Below are 22,841 nucleotides of genomic sequence, written 5' to 3' on the forward strand. Positions count from 1 at the left end.
GGATTGTGATTTTGTTCTTTAAAAAATCAGCGGACACAGCTCTAGCTGAACTTTTACAGGATCTAATCCAGATGGATCAGCTGGCAGAAACAGGAAATAATCCACTGTAGTTTACAGCTAATATGCCGATTTATTAATTTTCAGGTTCACCTAAACATCAAGGAGCTCAGCTTTAACTATGAAATGAACCACAGGACTTCATGAATGTAAGATTTTAATTAAAGACATGGAGGCTGTATTTAAAAGTGTGTAATTGCATGTTCTTTCCTCTAAATGAAAAGGAAAAGGTAATTTATTTGTTTGTTTAAATAAGGGCTCAGGGTGAAAAGCGAGAGGAGATGGGCCTAACCAGAACAATCCTTCACTCTGCAGTGTCCTGATTAATATCACATCATCCACTAGCTGGCCTGATGCAAAACTTCTCAAAGTTATGAAGGAACAAAATTGCAAAGGACCTTTGCCTTTCAGATAACTGAGAGCTTCGGTTCTCCATGGGCTCAATGAATTAGTACACATCCATACAAAGCAAGAACAAAACCTCTGTGCACTATCATTACATCTTGTATGTATTACAGAAGTGCATCTGGGGTCCCTCAGGAGGTTTTAAACAGCAAGACGGAGAGTCTTCAGGTTTTACCTTGTACTGCTCAGGGCTCTCTTTTTCATATCTAGAAGTTTTTAGTAGTATTCAACTACGCTGTTTATCAAAATTATAGAACTTTCAATTTTTGTGAAGATAATTTCATCAGGTGCCTGAAGGACAAGATAGATGCTGAAACTAACAGAACTGATTCTGTATCTCCCATTGTGGCAATCATTAAAAAAAAAACTTTATAAAAGACCTTACTCATCTTGAAACCAGTTGGGTTCCCTCTTTCTCCCAGAAGCTTATTTCCTATTTCCTCTTATATTCTCACCTATTTCTATATTACATGTATTCCAATTCGTATTTATTCTTGTACTGATAGGCTGTGTCTACACTTGTAAACTAATCGGGGATGGGGAGACAAGGCAGCAGCCTGAGCATGGACATACCATTGTCCATAGCATGAAATAGTTAGCATGATCCGTGGTGAAGTATTGACTCTGGCCAATTAGTGCTGCCCCTAAATATGCCCAGGAATACGCTGGTGCCTGGGATGGTTCCCAGGAGGTGTATGGATGCAGCCACAGTCTGCAGAGTGACAGTATTCAAGTGTACAGCTGTGAACTCTTTTTGGACAGTTGGCTTCAAGGATAAAGAATGGCTGGCTTGTTTTATTTGCTAAAAAAAAAGATGTAGCATCATTGTCCTTTACCTTTAAAATCTCTTCACCATCCCTAATAATTTCCCTGATTTGCAGACAGCATCTTATCCAAACTCAGCCTTTTTTTACTAGGACAAAAGAAGGAAGCTCTTCCAGTTTCAACTCATTTCCTGATGATCCTGTTAGTCCTTTGAACCTGTATCCTCTTGAGCATGAGCACCCAGAACTGTAGATAAGATTTTAGCAAAGCTTTTTGATAGTTTTATTAGAATGATGCCCTGATACAAATTAAAACATTTGAGTTTTTCTTGTGGGTAGGTTCTAGCTATTAGGTTCTCATTTTGTAATGGCCTGGTTTGTTACTATTCCTTAAGTACGTGACCTAGCACTTGTATGTTATTCATGTTCCTTTTCCTCTAGTCCTCTAATTCATATTTTTCCTATGTATTTTTCAGATCCTTCCCTGTATTGACAGTGCATCCTGAAGTTGTAATAACAACAATATCATAACCAGCTCTTCTATTAGCATCATGAATACAAAATATATATGATCTAAGATAGATCCTTAAGAAATTCTGCCAGTAGCCTTCCAAGCCTTTCGCAAGTCTGGTGGTAAAGGTATTTTTTTTCTGCACTTATAAAGAAATATTCTTATTTTTTTCTTGATAGATTAACTAAAATCTATTTTTGCAAGCTGTTATTTGTTTTCATTATTTTGGGATGGAACAGATCTTGCCCCAGGTCCTTAGGAATATAAAGGGCACTAGCTCTCACCACGGCAGTCATGAATAGAAAAACAGACTAAATTTCATTTATGGTACATTTGAACAGCAAATTCTGCATTGCTCAAATTGGAAAGGGTTGAATTTCTGAGCACTTGACAATACCAGAAGTTTTCACTACAGATGTAAAAATTTGCAGACTTTCACATTCTTATTAGCTATCCTGTCTATATTATCTTATTTATTAAAAATAAATCATAGAGTATTTCATTACTGTTGGTCCATTCCTTGATTATCTTTAATATCAATGCCTTATTTACTTCACATTTTTTTCCTGCTTTATATACTTTCCTAACTTTTAAAAAATCTTTTTTCACCTTAATTTTTTGCAATACTTGTGTTATTCTTATCCTTTTCATTATTTGGATTTTATTATGTATGCTTTTAACTTATTCTGAATATCTTTTAGTGGGTATATCTCTAGATCCCCAGATGTAATGTACTGTCTTAGAAATGTACCATTTCTTACAGTATAAACTTCAGGTAGTTTTTACACTTTTGGCTCAGAGACATTCCAAAACACTTTCATTTCTAGTCTCAACTGTTAATTCCAACTTATTAAATATTTTCCTGCTATTTAATGATGACTTGTTCCACTGTTATTTGTTATGATCAGCTTTTCTACAGTGGCTTATTTATTCATCAGAACAAGACTATATTACCATTATTTCTTCTCTGTTAGTCAGTACTGGATAAAGAATCTGCTAATTATCACAGCCGGAACACAAGGTCATTAGTTGTATTTATTATCCAAACTACTCTGAGCAGCTAAATTCTCTCATATATAACAGTGTCCTGTAATATTTGTCTAAAATTAGAAAGGTCTTTCTCAGCATCCAAATTTATCAGGGCCATCAGCAACTGACCTCTAGTTTGACTCCCAGTTTCTTTAATTGCCCTTTTCTGAAATGACATGAAACCCAAGGATATTCTGTTTTATCCAAACGCTGGTTTTGTGTTTCCTGATATGTTATCACATCATCAGCATGTTATGACATCCAACCATTTTTACTTTTATTTTGCCTTTCCTATGTAGCTCATGCTCTGTCTAGTCATGCTTGCTAAAGCAAGCCTACCTGGCCATCACTCTTATCAGTACAACCTTTTCCATCTTCTTGCAATTATAACTTTGCGCTCTTGTATTTCCTTCTCCATTGCTATACTTCTGATTTTCCCAGTTTTCCTCTTCCAGTGAATTAAAACCACACATAGAGATTGCATATGATTTCCCTGATACTGAAAGCTTGTATTAGTAGTCTTGGCATTCTTAGCCCCTCAGTATTTAAGTGGAATGTAGTCATCAAGAAAAATCTTCAAAGAATATATAAATGTTAAAAAACCCAGTGCTTAACACTGCTTTTGTTCATTGTTTTATTTCCAATATCTCGTGCCTTTTCAATTTTTATTCTCTATGGATCAAAATCATCTGTGCCTGCACTGAAGTTCAGTGCTTTGTTTCAGTATATTCTAGCATGAATCTGATACCATTATTTTCCTGGCAGAAAGTACAGTCAGAAGATTTATCCCTGCTCTGTTCATGCGCAGGCCTGCACATTGCAACCTTTCTTCTGGCAGGCAGCCTACCTTGCTGTGCTCTCCATGTGCGCTGGTGTCTCTTTCTCTTGTTAAAGGGTTCCTTTAGGAAAGGTTCAGGCCTGTCTTTCCCTCGTGCTAGAACATGTCTATTGTGTCCTTCTGGTCTGCCTTCTTGTTGAAGATAATTGTGCATCTTTTTTTCTATCCTGCATCTTCTGTGTATCATCCTTATTTCCTCTTCAGAACTGGTCCCTGGCTCTCATCATCTCTTTTACTTCACTAAAACATCTGACCTCTCTTTTCCTTCTTCTCTCCTTGATTGTTTGCTTTCTTCCTTTCCTAAGGTCTCCAGGAAAGACTCCTCTTTCAAACTTCTCTACTGCATTAAGCCATCTTTTCCAGAGGGTCACTTGTGCTTTTTTTCCTCCTGGGTTATCCAGCTAGTTTTGTACAACCTTTTTATCTGCTTCTCCATTCTATTCTTTATTCCTCCATTACATTCATCTGCATCTTTAGCTCCTGGATAGTCTTTCCCATGAGCTGTATCCTGGTGATGTTTCCTATGAAGTCAAAAGGCCAATGAAGGAGAAGAAATGTCTTAAAACATCTATAACCAGTCAGGCTTTTCCCCCCCCTTCAACTTTGGGTTATCACCATCATTGATCCCTCAGTAACCATTGGTATCATGTTATCTTCTAAATATCTGACTTAGAGATAGAGATAAAAGGATTAGCCTCTCTATTTACTTATGAAAAAGCACTCAGTGTTTTGCTTGTGTTTTTCTGAGATTCTTTACTCACTGGAAGGTCATTTTTTTAAGCCTGCTGCCTCAGTCAGAGAAACTTTATGTAATCAGAGGGCAGTCAGTTGTGCTCACGGAGGGGAACATCTTACTCAACACCACCTGCCAAGCTGCTTGCCTAGGCACAACTCAGAGCCACCACAAACGGGCTCTGAGTGTAGAACAGAGAGCACACAATATGCAGTTACCGTCATACAGAAAAGAGAGATGCATTCATTCTTAATAAATGAGAAATTTCTTCCTTGTTGTCCTGTTTCAGCTGGGATAGAGTTAAATTTCTTCATAGTGCTGTGTTTTGGATTTAGTATGAGAAGAATGTTGATAACACACTGATGTTTTTAGTTGTTGCTAAGTACCCTGCTAGTCAAGGACATTCAGCTTAAGAAAACAAAACAAAACAAAAAAAAACATTGGGAGGGAGCACAGCCAGGACAGCTGGCCCAGCTGATCAATGGGGTATTCCATACCATGTGATGTCATGCTCAGTATATGAATGGTAGGTGTGTTCCAGAAAGTAGCAATCGCTACTTGATTATCGGTCAGCGTGGATGGTGAGCAATTGCATTGTGCATCACTCATTTTGTATATTCTATCATTGTCATTATTATTTTTCCTTTTCTGTTCTATTAAACTGTCTTTATCTCAACCCACGAGTTTTTCTCACTCTTACCCTTCCGATTCTCCCCCCGTCCCACTGCGGGGGGGAGGGGGGGAGGGGTGAGCGAGCGGCTGCGTGGTATTTGGCTGCCTGCCAGGTTAAACCACGACACTTGTCCAGAATCTGTCCTATGCAAATTCTTGGTTTTTTCCTGTGTGCTTAGCAGAGGCAACAGGTTTTAGACTTCCTTAGACAAATTTGTTATGCCAGTAAACAATTGTAGCTCCATCTGTAGATGTGGGGAATCTTTTACTATATAACATAAAGTTTCCTTAACTTTTAATAATTTTATCCTAGGCCTTTATTTTAGATGTTTGCAGAGCAGTGAATTGAGTGTGTGATGAAAAGCAACTAAGATAAGGGTTTGTTGGATCAGCCCTACGACCATAATATATTGTACTGTCAATCTTTATTTAATATCTCCTCTTCAACAGAAATCCTTGAGAAAATGTGTCTTTAGTTGTTTAGCTCCTTAAATGTGAAAGTCCATGCTTCTTTCAAAACCAGTTCCCCCTTTTTCATAGCAAGCTGAAATGTCTATTGTCCTCAGTCTCCATATTGCCCAGAACTTAGCTGTAATAAACGGTTTCATTATTCCTTTAAATTTTCAGTATATCACCCAGGGTCATTTTAGAGAAAAGCTTTTTATAAATTAATTTTGCCCTGTATTGTCACAGCATCCCATATTTTTTCCTTAAATATAAGCCTTATAAAGTATTTAGCCCCATAGAATTCCTCTTACCAAAGGAAAGTCTAATGCACAGAGACATACAGAGACTGAATTAGCAAAGCTATGATGGGCAGGTACTTTCAAGTAACTGAATTATAATCAGAAAAGTTGGTTTCTAGAGATAGTCTCTGGGAGCATAGAGAGAAAGTTAATTTTAATAATTCTATTAAGATAATTTGTAAAGTTTGTATTTTAAAAGAAATGTTAGAAATATTGATTTATATATTACTGATTATTCCATTTCCAGTCTTACCCGAATAAGCAAAGGACTACTTATTACAATTCAGCATTCAGCTTTCATTAGAATAGCTTTTGCTATTTAAAAAAAAAAAATCCATTAAGGTTTTGCCTCCCTTCCCTTGAAAACTCTATTTTTATTGAACTTTCTGATTAGCGTATGAAATTGTTAAATAATAAAAACATCACCATCCGTCTCACAGTATCATTTTCCATTGAAGAACAGAGAAGTCAACTGTAAAAATGTCCAAGTTGTACTGGGCAATTTTCACATTTTAAAATGTAATTGTTTTTATAATAATATGAATACTTGGTAATGCTGATCCAAACAGTGGAACACAAACAAATTACTGGAACTGCTTTTAGCAAAAACAGCTTTCCCAACCTCTGTAATTACTGTGGGAGAATAGTAGTAGATAATCTGTGCTACATCATGGCTCCAAAATTATACATTTATTGTGGGCTACTATGGAATAACATTTAATGTTTTCCAACTTCACGTGAAATACCATTATCTTCACACTACATTTTTGTAGAGATAGTATGAAATTCCTCCCATCTGTACTAGGACGGTACTTATTTTATTCTCTTAACAGGAGACAGGGATAACTCAAAGATAGTCTAGTAAAGAAGAACTGAAGTACATGACTTCCCGTAATCGAACTGCTCAAAATATTCCTGTGGATAACATTTATTTATCTTTTGTGTGTATGGAAATTTCTATACACTGGCTCCTGTCTATACAGAACTTCTTTTACTAGTACAAATTAGTCTTTTTTTTTTTTCCCCCACAAAATACTGTTGAGAGTTGTATCAAGTTGACAGAAATTTTCAAGAAATATTTTTCATTGTTCTTCTGAATTATTCCTATAATTCATATTGAATATTTGGACATTAACATAAATCCATTTATACTAATGAACTAAAAAAGAGAGAAAACAATAGAAAAAATGTAATAAAATTACGTTCTGTGCACTTTTAGTATACATTAACCAGGAAATGAACATTCATAAGTGAATTTATTTAGTCTTTGAGCTGTTGTCTGATTAACCCATCAAAAAAAGTATCATGAACCTCAGAAACATTAAAAAATATCAGCCTTTCTTTACTCATTGTTAGAGCAGCCCAGCTTAAAGTTAAGACTACAGATTTCATTTAGGGATGAACCTTCATTAAAAGAGATTTTTTTTGGTTAGGACTGATGTGGCTTGAAGTCTATTCCTAAACTTTGTCACTTGCTTTCTGGGTAACCTTGGCAAGTTAGATCACCTCCTTCTTAGTCTGGAGAAGAGGAGGCTGAGGGGAGACCTCATCGCGCTCTGCAACTACCTGAAGGGAGGTTGTAGCGAGGTGGGTGTTGGTCTCTTCTCCCAAGTAACAAGAGATGGGACAAGAGGAAATGGCCTCAAGTTGCGCCAAGGGAGGTTTAGATTGGACATTAGGAGAAATTTCTTTACTGAAAGAGTGATCAGGCCTTGGAACAGGCTGCCCAGGGAAGTGGTTGAGTCACCATCCCTGGAAGTATTTAAAAGACGTGTAGATGAGGCGCTTAGGGACATGGTGTAGTGGGCATGGTGTGTTGGGTTGACGATTGGACACGATGATCTTAGAGGTCTTTTCCAACCTTAATGATTCTATGATTCTATGATTCTATGATTCTCTGTAAAAGATGTTTAATGTTACTTAGCACTTCTGCAAAGAATTTTGAAATTTGAGATTGAAAAAGCATGGTATAATAGGACACATTACATAAAAATAGCTTAATATAGTTCATAATATACAAGTTAACTTCATGTTGAACTGACCTCCTTCAGCTGAACATATGACCACAATAGGGCTAAAGGGACCATCTCCTTTATTGTTGTAAACTCCAACTTTCACCTCAAAAGGAGTCAGAGGTGGCACACTTTCATCTCTGTAGATAAACTTTGAAGCATCTGAAGATGTCACCATTTTTTCCTTCCAGCCACGTGTTCCATTGGGTCTGAAGGCTACAATATATCCAAATCCTTCTCCATTCTGAAACTCTTCTGACACTGGCTAAAAAATAAAGTTCAGGTAATGATCAGACGTGGGTTTACTAATTTAGAAAGCAGTCACTCAGTGGCTGATCATAATCTGGCTGCTTGTGTGTGAGGGTGATCCCTTACAGTTGCCCTATAGGATTTTAGTTATCATGCCTGGGAACATATAGGGACAATTGCTTCTGAAGAGGAACCTTGTAAGAGAATTTCTTCACCTAATCACCATAACTAGGTCACTGTCCTAGGATTAAATAAGCTCCTGGGTTCAGAAAGATGTTTTCTTCTATATCTCCCAATTTGTGGTTAATGCTTTAACCAGTGGTCTATTAGTGGAATAGCCCCTTCCAGTGACATTTTTAAAAAGATAGAGCAACATATTGTTGCGGGCTCCTAAAATATGATGTGAGTGACACTTACTGCAGTGGGACTTTCTTAGGTTTTAGGTGCCAACCTGTCTAATTTCTGTATCCAAATGGGGGGTCAAGTCTTAGGGATTTAAGTCTAGGGTTCAATTTGAGACTTCGGATATAATGTTCTAACTCTCAAATTGAGTCTTGGTGAAAAAAAAATCTCATTTGCTTTTCTCTTCTCAGAGGATCTGTGAAATTAGCCACTTAAATTGGGACACATCTGCCATAAGCAGGCAGTCAGCAAAGGGATTTATCTGTTGAGAGGCTGAGCACTGCAAAAGCTAAACCTTACATGTCCAGCTCAAGGAATGGAATTTTTCATGCTAATTTACTGCCTACATTTCTTCTAAAGTTAATGGACTAGTTTAGGAATCAGGTTATGTTTAACAGCTGTCAGTGTATTAGGCCTATGGGAAATGCCAAAAAAAAGGGTGTCTAAACTCCTTCTCTTGAAGTGCCCACCCTAGATCCACAGCTAATGAACATGTGAATCAGAGCAGGGGCACAGGGGACACCAAATCCTCTCCCCTCCACATTGCAAGTGCATATCTCATCACCAGGCATCTCACTTGCAGACACCATTTCCTACCCATCCTTCTGAAGCTGTGCACTGCGCATCAAAGAAAAAAAGTCATGACTCCAAAGGCAGAGGAGGCAAAAACAAGACAGACTTTGTAATCTAGTGGTCTGAGTTAGAAATGAGGAGCTTTGCATCTCTTTGCAATGCTTATGGAGTTGGTAGTAGACAGTCACCATAAAAAAAGCCAGAAATACAAGAGAAGTAGCAGAACCCTTGGATTTCACTACAAAGGCTAAATACACAGTCTGTGAATTAAAGTTTTGTGAATAAAATTTTGTTTGAACCTGCTGAGCATAATTCAGGAGCCTAGGTACGTTAGTCTTTTCCTGAATTCCCAGACACCCATATACCATCTCAGTATCTCTTCAGACTTCAGAGGTTTCAACTTTGTTGAACTCCTATTGCCTGTGTAAGTCCAATAAGACTTTTCTGGATCCTGCAAAAGCACAGACTGACTACGCTGGAGCTATGCTAACTTACACTGTGGTTGTGCCTTATGGAAATGCAGTGGCTACACCAGACAGCACAGTAGTCTGTAGTGAGTTGTTGGAGTGTTATCCAATGTGTTAGGATTAGTTCTTTAGCAGAAATTTCAACACTTACTTTAATTGCATGTTTTTGTGTGTTTTGTTCTATCTTTTTACCATTTCTTGAAGAGACAATGACTATAATTAGAAATGGTAGCAAACTTTCAAACAATTAAAAAATGTAAATATGCCCACTTCACAATTTATATTCGACACAAAGGAAATGCCATGTTGTTTTTTGTAATCTTAATTTGATTACACCAGCTTAAGAGGTATGTGAAACAATAGTGTGCTGAAAGTATTAACATCAGGAAGAACAGCACTAGGTGTTGATGGAAACAACAAGTTAATCAGAAACAAAGGGGAAGGATCGACACCTTCTGCCTTAATGGCAGTTTGCACTCCTTAGCTATACGTGAAGAAGCATCAGCTGTCTTTTGTGGAAAAAAAGTCAATGTATATTGAAAGTTATGTGATGGCAATTGCTAATTCTTAACTGTCTGTTGTATCTGTACTGCAGGATGGGACACCCATGGGTCTCTGGTTTCTTTTGGAAGAAAACTTTGACCCTTGACAGAGAGGGAGGTATAACACGCTCCAGTAGTCCCCCACTCCAGTCACCTGGGGAACATTATAAACACACTTAATATGAATACTACATACTAATATATCATATTAGGGACTGGGATTAGGCCAGTTTACATCAGATACAGTTCTAACCACCTGATGTTTTTGTTTGGGATTCAGCAAATTCTCTCCCAATAGGAGAGATGCTGCTGGTTAAGTTATAGACTATAAAGCAAACTGAAATCAGCTCTGTCTCAGCTGTCTCAGATAGCTGGTGTCAGAGAAGGCAGACACGCCAACAGAAGACAGCCTTTTCAAATGTCCTGAAATTTGCATTTTAAGCAGTTAGTCAGAATTCTGTGTGTCTCTTACCATCTGAATCTCTCCTCAAGTTGACTAAGCTAAAACTTTTTTCATTAAAACCCCATGTCTTTATTAGATGGAATTTTTCTTGGTTTTATATATATATGTGTGTGTGTGTATATTTTCTGAATCTGAAACTCTTCATGATGAATCTACAAGTTTTGAAAACTCTTCAAGAAAAGTCTCTGTTCTACTGTGTTATTTATGATTAGCAGAGAAAGCAACTCCCACTCCTCCAGTTGCCCACTGGCACGGTCATACATCTGTGTGGCATCTTGCATCACAAATATCTTCTCAAAATAAAGGTCTATTTCAGGTCTTTAGTTTTATATTTTTATGAAATACTTAAACAAAAATAATTCTTTCTTAATTTAAGATTAAAAAAAGTTACAAGGTTTTCCTTTTTTTCCCTTAGCTATTATTTCACCTCATGTAGCATTTACATAAGATCCAGAAAAGTCAAATCAACCCAAGCAGTGATCAGGAAGAAAAGACTGACGAATTAGGACAACTTTAGAGCTGCTGCTAGGTAGGTTAGGTTCACCATAAAGCCCTCTACTCAAACCACATGAAAATGCACATTACTTTGAAACTTTAGAACATATTTAAAGAACAGTATTTTGTGATCATGTCTTGCCAAGATTTGCTGTAAGGAAACCCCAATACAGTACTCTTTACTTTGCCCTCAAAGAAGTAAACATGAAACAAAACCTTTAATAAGAAAAGTCCCTTACCTCCCATGCTATTACTAATTCATGTCGCCTTCCACTTCTGCCACTTACATTAGCTGGGGGTGTCTTTGGAACTGTGAGCAAAAAGGAAAAAAAAGAAAAATCAAACCAGAATGTCTAAGTTATTGAAGTTTTCCCCATAGTAATAAATTGCTGCAGAAGACATGAGGCTGTTAAATCAGAACAGAAATAACAAACATAGCACTCTGTGGTAAAGAAAATTTGCTCAAGTTTCATTTCAGAGAATTCCGCAGTCAAGCTGGTAAACTCAAACAAAGCATAAGATGAGAAGAAAAATAATATTGGAATAAAAAGCTGCTTTAGCACTATGTCTTCTGCAGATTAGTCAAAATTTCAATGTAGAGATCATCTAAGAGATAAAACAGGAATTATCTTGTTAACATTTGTATTTTTCAAATAGACAACTCAAAATAAAATGACACATTTCAGACTTCGGGTAAAATCTTAGGACGTAAATAACATGTCTCTACTATTTCCTAGATGGTTAGTGATTTAGAATGTTTTAGTTCTTGTAAATCTATTCTTGTATGCTTTACCAGGGAGCCAATTTTCAGAAATTTTAAAGTAACCATCCTTGAACACCCCTTATCATTTCTTGCAAAATGCTGGAAGCAGTACTACCCACAGTTCTTTAAAAATTGAGACCACCATTATGGCTTTAAAAGCACATACGAGCCACAGATGCAATTCTTTAAAAGGAATTATAACTATCATCATCAGTGTGAATTGGTGTGCTGGTTTTGGCTGGGATAGAGTTAACTTCTTCACAGTAGCTAGTATGGGGCTGTGTTTTGGATTTGTGCTGGAAGCAGTGTTGATAACACAGGGATGTTTTCGTTACTGCTGAGCAGTGCTTACACAGAGTCAAGGCCTTTTCTGCTCCTCACCCCACCCCACCAGCGAGTAGGCTGGGGGTGCACAAGGAGTTGGGAGGTGACACAGCTGGGACAGCTGACCCCAACTGACCAAAGGGATATTCCATACCATATGACATCATGCTCAGCACATAAAGCTGGGGGAAGACGAAGGAAGGGGGAACGTTCGGAGTGATGGGAAGCAGGGAATGTTTTACTTTGCTTGTACATGCGGGTTTTGCTTTACCTATTAAACTGTCTTTATCTCAACCCACGAGTTTTCTCACTTTTACTCTTCTGATTCTCTCCCCCATCCCATTGGTGGGGGAGGGAGTGAACGAGCGGCTGTGTGGGGCTTAGTTGCCGGCTGGGGTTAAACCACAACAGTTGGGTTGTCATCTTTTGTAAAACTTCAGAAATCTTAATTGTTCCATTGGAATTGTATAATTTTTAAATCTTACTTAGTACCTCTAATGAAGCTCCTAAAATGACTAATGTCTTGAGTTTATTTACTGTGAGCAGGTAATGCTTGCATTCTTTATTTGATTAAATATGTCCCAAGATATAAACTTGCTCTTTTCTTTCTTACCGCAGTACATAGGTCATTGGTAGAAATGTACTGTGAGGCATTAACTGTTAAGGCCTTATGGCATGCTGTTTAGCTTATTTATTGAGTAGCACTGTACTTTTGAACTATACAAAGAAAAATACATCTAAGTAAATGTACACAGTCCTCTCTATTTCCTGTGTTGATCATTAACAGCTTAAGTTCAATGAAACTGCAGTTCTTACTAGATCCTGGAAGTTCACATAAAATTTCAGCATTCATTTGTGTAGTGTCTTTTTGAACTCTAAACTCCTCTTTAAAGAACATAAGCCCAATTCTGTTTTTTTCTCATAAATGATGCAAACCCACAAAGCTTATGAATTGCTTCTGATTTATACTGTCATAAACGAGGTAAGAGTCCTTTTATCTGTGGTTCTTACCAGACAGATAGGGGAGATTTCTAATGTGTGAAACATCCCTCTCCAATAAATCTGGGTTCATCTGGCAAACATGATACCTTCAACTTTTTCCTTTCTTCCTTCCTTCCTTCTTTCCTTCCTTCCTTCGTTCGTTCGTTCGTTCGTTCGTTCGTTCCTTCCTTCCTTCCTCCCCCCTACACACATGCTAAATGATATCTTTCATAGTTACTCTCTGCTGAAAGCACTTGACTTCTGCATAATCAGATGATCGAATTGCTTTACAGCTTAACTTTAGCTGGTGGGAAACCAGGTATCCAGGCCAAGCTTGTAGTCCAGGCTCCTTCTCCAATGAATGCAGAGCTTTGGGGTGGTTCATCCCATCCAAAGATAAATGTCTAAACAATGGGGAGGATTGTTTAGACTCTACTGCCTGGAGACAGGAACCAGTTTAAACTAAGACCTAACCTTTACATGGCAAAAAGTTACTAAAATTTTCCTTTCAGAAACAGAATTATACAATACTGAATGGTGAGGAATTTCCCTCTGGTTAAAAAAAAAAAAAAAAAAGAATAAAAACAATCAGTGTGTAACACTGGGATGAATGTTCTGCAGTGAAAAGATGCAGATGAATAATCATCTGCCAGTTAATTAACATGCAAAAATTATGATGCCATCTCTAATGGAGCATATTTAAACCTTGTTTAGCACCCATTTTTCTCTTGCCTTTCTAAGATATTTTTTGGTTAAGTTATAAAGATAAATGAAGTTTTTATGTAAGTGCCACGTTAGTGACGAGAGAGTATGCTGTACTCCTTTGAAGCATACAACATGATGGACTTATTTAACCAGCAATGTCCTCTTTTGAGAGTTTTCTTGTTAACAGCTTTGCAGACTGAAGCCCTATTTAAATGAATAAATGTTAAAAGAATAAAACTGTCAAAACAATGAATTTCTTTTGCACCAAACTAAAATGTACATTCACACAGTGAAACTCTCTCAAATGAATAACCATTAAAAGAATAATTGTGTCAAAGGAATAAATTTCCTTTGCACTGCACCAAAGCAGAGCATACACAGTTAGAGGAGGGCATTTTGAAATGGGTAACTGTTAAGTGAAGAAAACTATTAAAATAAAACATTTTTTTGCCAGGCACCGAGGTTATATATTAGCAACCCTTTCAGCAGCATCACCTTTTTATCAGTGTTATATCTGAATTTACTCACTCATAGCCTAAGTTTATTGCTATGCAATTAGTGACTTCCCAATCTTTAAGTTGTTAATTCTTGGCAGTGACACTCATGGAGATGCACTTGCACCAAATACGCAAGTGTGATGACTAAACCTGGCTTCCAGACACAGGATCCATGTGCCTGGGGGACAAGGGCATTGGGACCTTTTTTCTTTAGTGTTTATCAAAGCTGAGAAATTCAGTATTGTTTCTTCCAAAAAATACACCCCAACCAGTAGCAAAGAGCTCTTTGCTGTGTAATACGTCTCATTTAACAAGAAGATGAGAGAATGTCACCTACTGGAAAATGAATCACTCCTTGGCTTAACACTAGTCCTTAGGATCATAAAATGTGACTATGCTTAGCTTGATCATAAGTCTGTAATTCTGATCAAAGCCTTCTCATTAGCCCCTTTGCCAGCTACCTATTCTCACTTGTCTCCTGGTTTATTCTTAGACATAAGCTCTTTGGGATCAAGTCAACTCTTCCTTTCTTTTGTTTCTCCAGCCACTGGTAAGGTTGGGAGTTAAAAGCCAGGTCTCTCCATCGTTCTGGTAATGTGAACAACAAATAGTACTTGTCGTGGTTTAACCTGGCAGCAGCCAAATACCACGCAGCCGCTCGCTCACCCCCCCCGCCGGGTGGGATGGGGGAGAGAATCAGAAGGGTAAAAGTGAGAAAAACTCGTGGGTTGAGATAAAGACAGTTTAATAGGGAAAGCAAAAGCCGCGCATGCAAGCAAAGCAAAACAAGGAATTCATTCACCACTTCCCATCGGCAGGCAGGTGTTCAGCCATCGCCAGGAAAGCAGGGCTCCATCATGCGTAACGGTTACTTGGGAAGACACACGCCATCACTCCGAGCGCCCCCCTCCTTCTTCTTCACCCAGCCTTATATGCTGAGCATGACGTCATATGGTATGGAATAGCCTATTGGCCAGCTGGGCCAGCCGCCCTGGCCACACTCCCTCCCAGCCCCCTGCACATCTGGCAGGACATGGGAAGATGAAAAGTCCTTGACTAGCGTAAACAATACCTAGCAACAACCAAAACATCAGCGTGTCATCAACATTATTCTCACACTACATCCAAAACACAGCACTATACCAGTTAATAGGAAGAAAATCAACTCCATCCCAGCCAAAACCAGGACAGTACTAAAAAACTGAAAGACATGATGACTAGATGTGGGTCACAGTAAATAATGGGTGTATGATGACACACGTTGATGTTGAAACCTCCACTTAAGGCAAACAAACAGAAATCTTGAAAAGACTTTTCCAGGAATTTGATTTGAACAGAAACAGCAGGATTTGTTTCTTATTGTTTTCCATTTTCATGGAAGTACTGTGATATGCTGAAAATGAAAATGAAATTAAACACTATTAAAAGTCATCTCCCCTAAACCAAACAAAAAAACCTTTAACATTTTCTCTAAGAGCAGGCTCGAAGAACGTAGCCCTCAGCAGCCCTATGAAGCATTTGACAATATGCTTAAAATATAAATGAAGAAAAGGTGATATGGAAAGGTAAAGCTTATACATGAAGCCACGGCCAACTATTTAATAATTCGAGTGTATCTTTTAATTACAAGCTAAATATGCATGAAAAGCAGTGGTTTTTGTTTAGGACAAAATGTATGCACAGAACTGATGTTGCTGAGGGCTTTGTGTATGGGAGCAGTGGTTAGAAAGTGCTGAAAAGTGCCGACAATGCCACCTATATATTTTAAATCTGTATTTAAATGTTAAGTTTGGAGAGCCTTTGGAAGTGGTAGGTAATACCATCGCTATGAAACCATGAACATTTGGGGTAGATGTTAACTTTCCTTCCAGAGTTCCACTGTGTCCAACATTTTGAAAACTGCTCTGTGCTTTAGGGTGCTTAAGTAAGGTTTTTGGTTCAGAGTTTTAACAATTCTTCTCTCTTCACTCTGCATGTCTGACGGATTTCCTGTTTTTTTTAAATGAAAACTCTGGATTCTGGTAGACTGTAAAGATGAGCCCATTCAGAGATTTTGGTTACTCACTTTTGGGTAAAATATAGAAAATTATTAAATATTTCATTTTGACATTATAATAAATGAAACATAGCCATTTGTATTTTAAAAAGAGGTATAATTTGAATTTTACTTCAGTTTTATTTGAAAATAGAAAAAATAAAACTGGAAAGACAAATAGGAGAGAATATTTTGTTTTGACTTGACAGACATTTTAAATTTTTATCCAAAATTATTATTTTACTTCTAATTTGCTAAAGAAAATAAAGAAAATCTACATTCTGTTTAAAATCAGTTTTATTTTCCCTATTTTTACTTCAGTGAGTGAACTGAAAAAATCTTTTAAACTGCTCTAGCTCTAGATCCCTTTCCTTAGAGAAAGGAAAATAAAATGTTACATTGAACCTGGAAAAACTGAAAACACTTGAAAAACTGTTCATCCTCTTTTTAACATTCCAATCTTGTAAAGAAATTTTAAAAAAATATTATTGAATGAATAATTAGTAATTTTAAAGCGTTTCTGTTTTGTCTTTTTTTTCAAGGAAATGTCGAGTGGCTTTTTCCAATTCTGTGTGCTTTGTTTATTACGAAGAGAAATGACAGATTCTTAATTTTGTGGTGTGTCTTAATTTTGTGAAGAACAAAAGTATTTAGCAGCCAAGATTATAATTGATTATAATATTGCTCTAGAAACAGGTAGCTGGATTTAGTCCCTATTCTTCAGTTTTGCAATCTGAATAGGTGAGATAAAGGGAAGACAAAGAGAAGCAAGAGACTTACTAACATCCGGTTTTTAGAGTAAGAAATGCTAACACGAGCTGCCCCAAATTTACAGAGAGCTTTCTGATAAGTAATTGAGTCCGGATTTCCCAAATCTCAATTCTATACTTTAATCACAAGGTCTTTCTTACTCTGCTTGAATCTTGTATCCATGAAGATATTTTCCACATGGATGTTTTTTGTATAAATTCTGAAACTTCTTATCAAATAAAGCAAAATGAAACAAAATGTTGATATTGTTACACTTTTTGGGGAGATGAATTATTAAGCTTGCCTTTAGTCCTTAAGAAAATGTTTGTTCAAGGTAAAGTTGCATTTATTTATTTATTTTAGAGCTTTTTATATCTTTTACGATACAGATGTAGTTTGAAAACCAACTGTTCTTAGCTGTGAAAAGGTATGGGTGGGGGGAAAGAGTTTGTCACCAGACCGGCAGAACTTCCTAATGTGAGGACCAAAGCAACAACACATTCAGCACTTTTTTCTTCTCAGTTGTTTTCCTTTATCTACCTATCCATCTATCTATCATTCTACCTATCTACCTATCTATATCTCCTGCAGTACACATCTGGGAAACAGAGGGATGTTAAATGAAAACCCTTTCACTGTGTCAAAGGCCAGCCCTCAAGTTCTCGCCCTCCCAGGAAAAAATTTCACATCTCATCTGTTCAGGAATGAAATGTAAAATGTGCCAGCATCTCAGAGCGGATGATACACTGCATTCAACTATTGGAAAACAAGGATGCCCCAAGTGTTCTCAGGATCTGCATTGCTGTTCTCGTTTCCTCTGTATTTTTATTATTCGTAATTTAGTAGGACATAGAATTTACTATTCACTGATAATAGCGTCATGCGTGGCTGCGGGACTCAGCGTGAATAGCCTCCAAATCACCACATATAGGACTGAAGCCTCAAATGCTGTGGCATATATGCCAGAGAACCATTTCCTTAGCTTTCCTGTTATGTTTTTTAGTAGCACACACATTTGGATTCTTTGTCAATATATACTGCATATTAGTTTGAGCCTGCAATATGTGTTAGTAGCCTATTTGTTCTAAATATACTCATGCAGTCAATGATTACCGTCTACTTTCTCTTCTCCTTTTGTTTTTCCCTATGGAAAAGCACATTTTCTACAAAGGCTTTAGTAGTCCAGGTAATCATCTCCAAATATCACAGGTACAGCATTTTATTCATTTTTTCTAGAGCAAAAATAGTTATGAAAATGGGAAAAGCTGAAAGTTCTTTTATACGGGTCACAAACAAAACACCACCCCAACAACAAAAAAAAAAAAAAAGAAAACAAAGTCAGTCTAAAACAGGTAACTTTTTTCCTGGGACAGAGGCATTTCTTGTTATGCTATGAAGAAATTCTAGCTGAGAATAAGGACGACTTAATGGAAAATAAGGAGTTATTAAAAGTAAAGCCTGTGTACAATCTGCTACTAATAGAGTGCATTACATTGTTACCTCATAAAATCAAGTTTGCATGCATGATTAGCAGGTTAAACTTTGATTCTACTCAATTTCTCTCTCCCCATGTTTCCCCATGAATAGATAATGTAATTGATGCTTTGCCCCCAGGCTTCAAATGCTCGACTGCCTTAGTGGAATGCCAAACATGTTTAAATTCACGTTATTGGCTCTTTTCACCTTGTGGACCTGTAAAATATGTATCAAGGCTAGAACTGACAGAAATGCAGCAGCTGGCTATAAGTTAGATGTGCCAGAAAATTGCGGTATTATCCATTCTGATGAAAGTCGCTATGAAAAACCGTCATGTTAACTAAATATGAACTAAGTAACAAGATTAGGGTTTAATTAGAAAATTGAAGCAAGTGAAACCTGTTTATTATTCTGTTGATTTCCTTACACCATCCCAAGTATTGCTTCCATGGGTATTTTTAGATAATAGACTAATATAAAATGTTGTTACTATCTTGGGGAAGAGGTGATAAAATAAGTGAGGTGTGGGGAGAGAAAAAGGCTTTAGTCTCCAGTCAAATTAACTTGTGCTATTAAATTACAGATGCCGATTTCCATTTAAGTATAAAATAATGGAAGCAGAATCACACATTTGCTGCCTCTGTGGGTTGTCCACACAGCTATCATTCAAGTCTTGTGGACCTCAACTCTCATCTGATCATGAGCCACAGTCACCTTCTCTGCTGGGAGACTGATATTTCGGGAGTTTTACCCAGTGCAGGGGCAGCCTGCCTGTTTTCACCTGTGGGGCACATCTAACACCACTGCAAATAGCCTGGTTACTCTGCCTGGGTCATGAGTAGAGAGGCTGATGCCATGTTCTTTCTGAAATATAATGTCCTTTCACATATATGTCTTTTAAGAATTGAGATCTGTCATATTAGAACTGGAACCCATGTGGATTTTACCTTGTTTTTACCTTGAAGCTTTCAGATAAAAAATTAGTAATAGAGAGATTAAAGAATAGATCACTGGGTAATACACTGAGATAGATGTTAATATGCTGATTTGGAAAACCATCTATGAAACCCAATGAAAACTATTACTAGCTTTCCTGTCTCTTTGAATTTGGCGTCTGAAAACCATACCAAGGGTGATAATTCACACGGTCACTGAAAGAGCTGTGTCAGAGGACAGAGCTAAACAGGCTCTGGACTTCAGGAATATCTGGAGACCAGGAAAAAATGGCTGCCTGAGTGAAGCAGATCATGAAGTCTCTGGCATTTCAAGAGTGCCACAGAAATTATAAGCAGCGTGCTATTTTGCAAAGAATTATATGTGTAACAGGTTTTTTTTGCTTGATTGTTTATTTGTTTAAAGCAGAGTCCGTTGTGTTATTGTTCCGACAACTCTGCAGGTTCTAACAAATTGGGAAGTTATATCTTATTGTAACTCCTCTCTTCTCACTCCCACTATAGAATAAAAAAAAGAGACTGCATCTGTCTTTTTTTATTTAGAAAAAACACATAAACCCCAAAACCGTTCACAACTGAAACAGAAACCAAACATTGTCTTCAAGAAAGGTCTTTGGAAATGGAGACAATGACAACAGACTTCTGCTGTACCATGCCGTGTTAAGCAGGCACACCAAATAAATTCAGCTTCAATTTCTCTGAAGGCTGTTAAGTTGTTTTACTGGCACCTGTCTGGATTTCACTGTCATGCTACAAAACACTCCCTTCTAACACGACATTTGTGCAGCTGTAACTCTGGTAGCAAAAAGGTATTCCTACCTGGGAAGCTGAAAGTGCAAGTAAACATATAGTGTGGCCTTTTTCCTATTTGAACTAATATGTTACTGATTTATCATTCAAGACGACGTGCATTATTATCAACTACAGCACTGTTTATCAGGAGAAGCCCCATGTACTGGAGTACAGATCATTGCTACTTGAATTAAAGAGACTGTTCCTTCCGATAGCAGCAATAGTGGAGTATTACCCAGAAATGAATACCAATCACAGGTGAAAATACGCCGTACACTGCATGCTTTGTCTGTCCCATAATTTTTTTTTCCTCATCATTACTGTGATTTATCAATTCATTTTTACGGAGGTAAAATTGCAATGATTGCCCAAAGGAATATTGAAAATGGATGTGCATGAAGACGACTTGCACTAGAGTTGTAGGAATATATTTTAGTAAATACAGCCCTTGTTTGGTAAATACTGGGAAACAAGAAGGAGGAACCTAAAAAACACAACAGCTAGATGAAATCTAACATTTTAAAAGTTCAGTTTGTGAGAAAAAGATTCTCCCACAGCTTAAATATATCTGGTCGATTGAAATCCTGAACCATCCTTTCAAAAACAGAGAATATATACATAAATCTGAAAGAACATAATCCCAGGGGTGCAATCTATTACAGGATAAACTTTTTCCAGACTGTTTGTGTCCTCTCTGATATCTACAACTTGAATAAATAGAGAAGTCATTCAAACATTTGGGTCCAGCAGAATTTTCACTGCCAATGAAATATGGTACAAAATCAAGGAAAGAATAATGGTGGTGAAATAAGTTTTTTTTGAAAATCATTTGAGATCAAAGTAGCTCATGTTTTTTTATTTCATTTTCCTTTCCTCCTTTTCTTAATGGAAAAAAGTATGTAGCATCTGAAGTTTCTGATATAAAGTTATCAAGTTTCACATTGTGGGGATCTTGCAGGAGATGAGGGGAGAGTTGGAAAGGAAGCATCCTTCCACATGCGTGAAGGGGAATCAAATCACTTCAATGCAGTTCTGTGATTGCACGCTGAAATTTAATATCAGCTAGCAACTACACAGTTATTTAAAGCAGAAAAAAAATACGTATGTGTTATTACAACTGAAGATAGGCTTGTTAGACTTCATCTGAAATAGTGCATCCAATTTTGGGTGCCACAATGAGAAAGACATTGATCAACTAGAGCAAGTTCAGGGGAGGCCACTGGGATGGTGGGGCTGGAGCACTTGCCTTGTGAGGAGAATCTGGGGGAGCTGGGCTTGTTCAGCCTGGAGCAGAGATGGCTTTGGGGACCTAACAGCAGCCCCCAGTGCCTACGGGGAGGTTTCTGAGGAGACAGACATGGGCTCTTCATAGTGGTGCAGGGTGGGAGGGCAAGAGACAGTGGTCATAAGCTGAAATAGGGGGAGCTCTGACTGGATGTATTGAAAGAAATATCACGGTGAGGTTAGTTAACTGCTGGCACAGGTTGCCCAGAGAGGATATGCGATCTCCCTTCTTGGAGGTTTCGAAAACTCAACTGGACAAAACTCTGAGCAACCTGCCCTGAAGTCAGTTTACCCAGCTTTGAGCAGGAGACTGGACTAGAGACCTCCCGAGATCCCCTCCAGCCCCAACTATTCAGTTGCTTCTGTGGTTCTGTCTAAGAAAATCAGCTTGAATGTTCTGCTGTAAATGTTTGTGGGTGGCATATACACAGACTGGTGAACTATGGACCTAAGGCACAAGATTAACATATCTTGAAAGATAAGAATTTTATTTCAGAATGAGAGAGGTGGACACATTTTGGCATTGCCACTCGTAATTCTTACAATTTCCCTTAATGAGAAGACAGAGTGCAACAGAACTGCTGTATTCATCCAGAGTATTTGCAACTACAAAATCAGTTACACTTTCAAATTCAAGTGGAATCTTTGAATTTGGCACTATTCTATTCTGTATGATTAAGAAACTACTTACAAATTATTCAGCTGAAGAAACATGAAAACAAAATCAAAACTCTCTAGGCCTCCTAAACAACGAAGAACGAAGAATAATCTGAAAGTGTTCTGAGATGCAGTTCTCTTCTAAGGCTGTGTTCAAACCCTATCTCTATCTCTTTCTGCCGCTTAAAACATGTCTCTCTACCTGCTAGGGATTTTTCTCAGATTCCCAATCCTTCTTTATCTCCCTTCATTCTGGCAATGATTCCAAACTTTGTGAGACCACTGCAATTTTCAAGAGACCCAAATAGGATATACAGCCTTTTTCCTAGGTTGCACAGTATCATCCCAGTCAGAAATATAATGAAATTTCTTTAAATGCACCAACAGTTCATGGTAGAGTGTGCATGACAAAGAAAGACTCAGAGCACAAGATATTTCAAATTAAGCAGCTTCCCATGGCTTCCCTATCTTGCTGAAAAAATTCCTCTGCACTTTCAAAGAGAGACGTTACGAAGAATAAGGGTGAAAAGGCTGCTTGGGAGCAGTTGTGTGAAGAGACTGAGAAGCACCCTACAATCGAAGAGCAGTAGAAGTCTGCCAGAGGGCAGGCAGCAATGGCTTGTAGGATGAAGAGTAAGGCAGCCCAGATGGAATAAGACAGCAGGG

The 22,841-nt window shown here is 37.6% G+C and overlaps 1 protein-coding gene across 1 annotated transcript in view; it reads right to left on the bottom strand.

Moving 5' to 3' along the window:
* The window catches only part of CNTN5 (contactin 5), a 742,128-nt gene that overhangs the window by 16,703 nt on the left and 702,584 nt on the right, over positions 1 to 22,841 (bottom strand). The window contains exons 19-20 of the mRNA XM_075140101.1: positions 11,198 to 11,268; positions 7,798 to 8,032 (exon numbers count right to left, since the gene is read on the bottom strand). Of these exons, the coding sequence (XP_074996202.1) occupies positions 7,798 to 8,032; positions 11,198 to 11,268 (306 nt within the window). The remainder of the gene's footprint in view (positions 1 to 7,797; positions 8,033 to 11,197; positions 11,269 to 22,841) is intronic.

The sequence above is a fragment of the Calonectris borealis genome, chromosome 1 (assembly GCF_964195595.1).
Source record: "Calonectris borealis chromosome 1, bCalBor7.hap1.2, whole genome shotgun sequence".
NCBI lineage: Eukaryota > Metazoa > Chordata > Aves > Procellariiformes > Procellariidae > Calonectris > Calonectris borealis.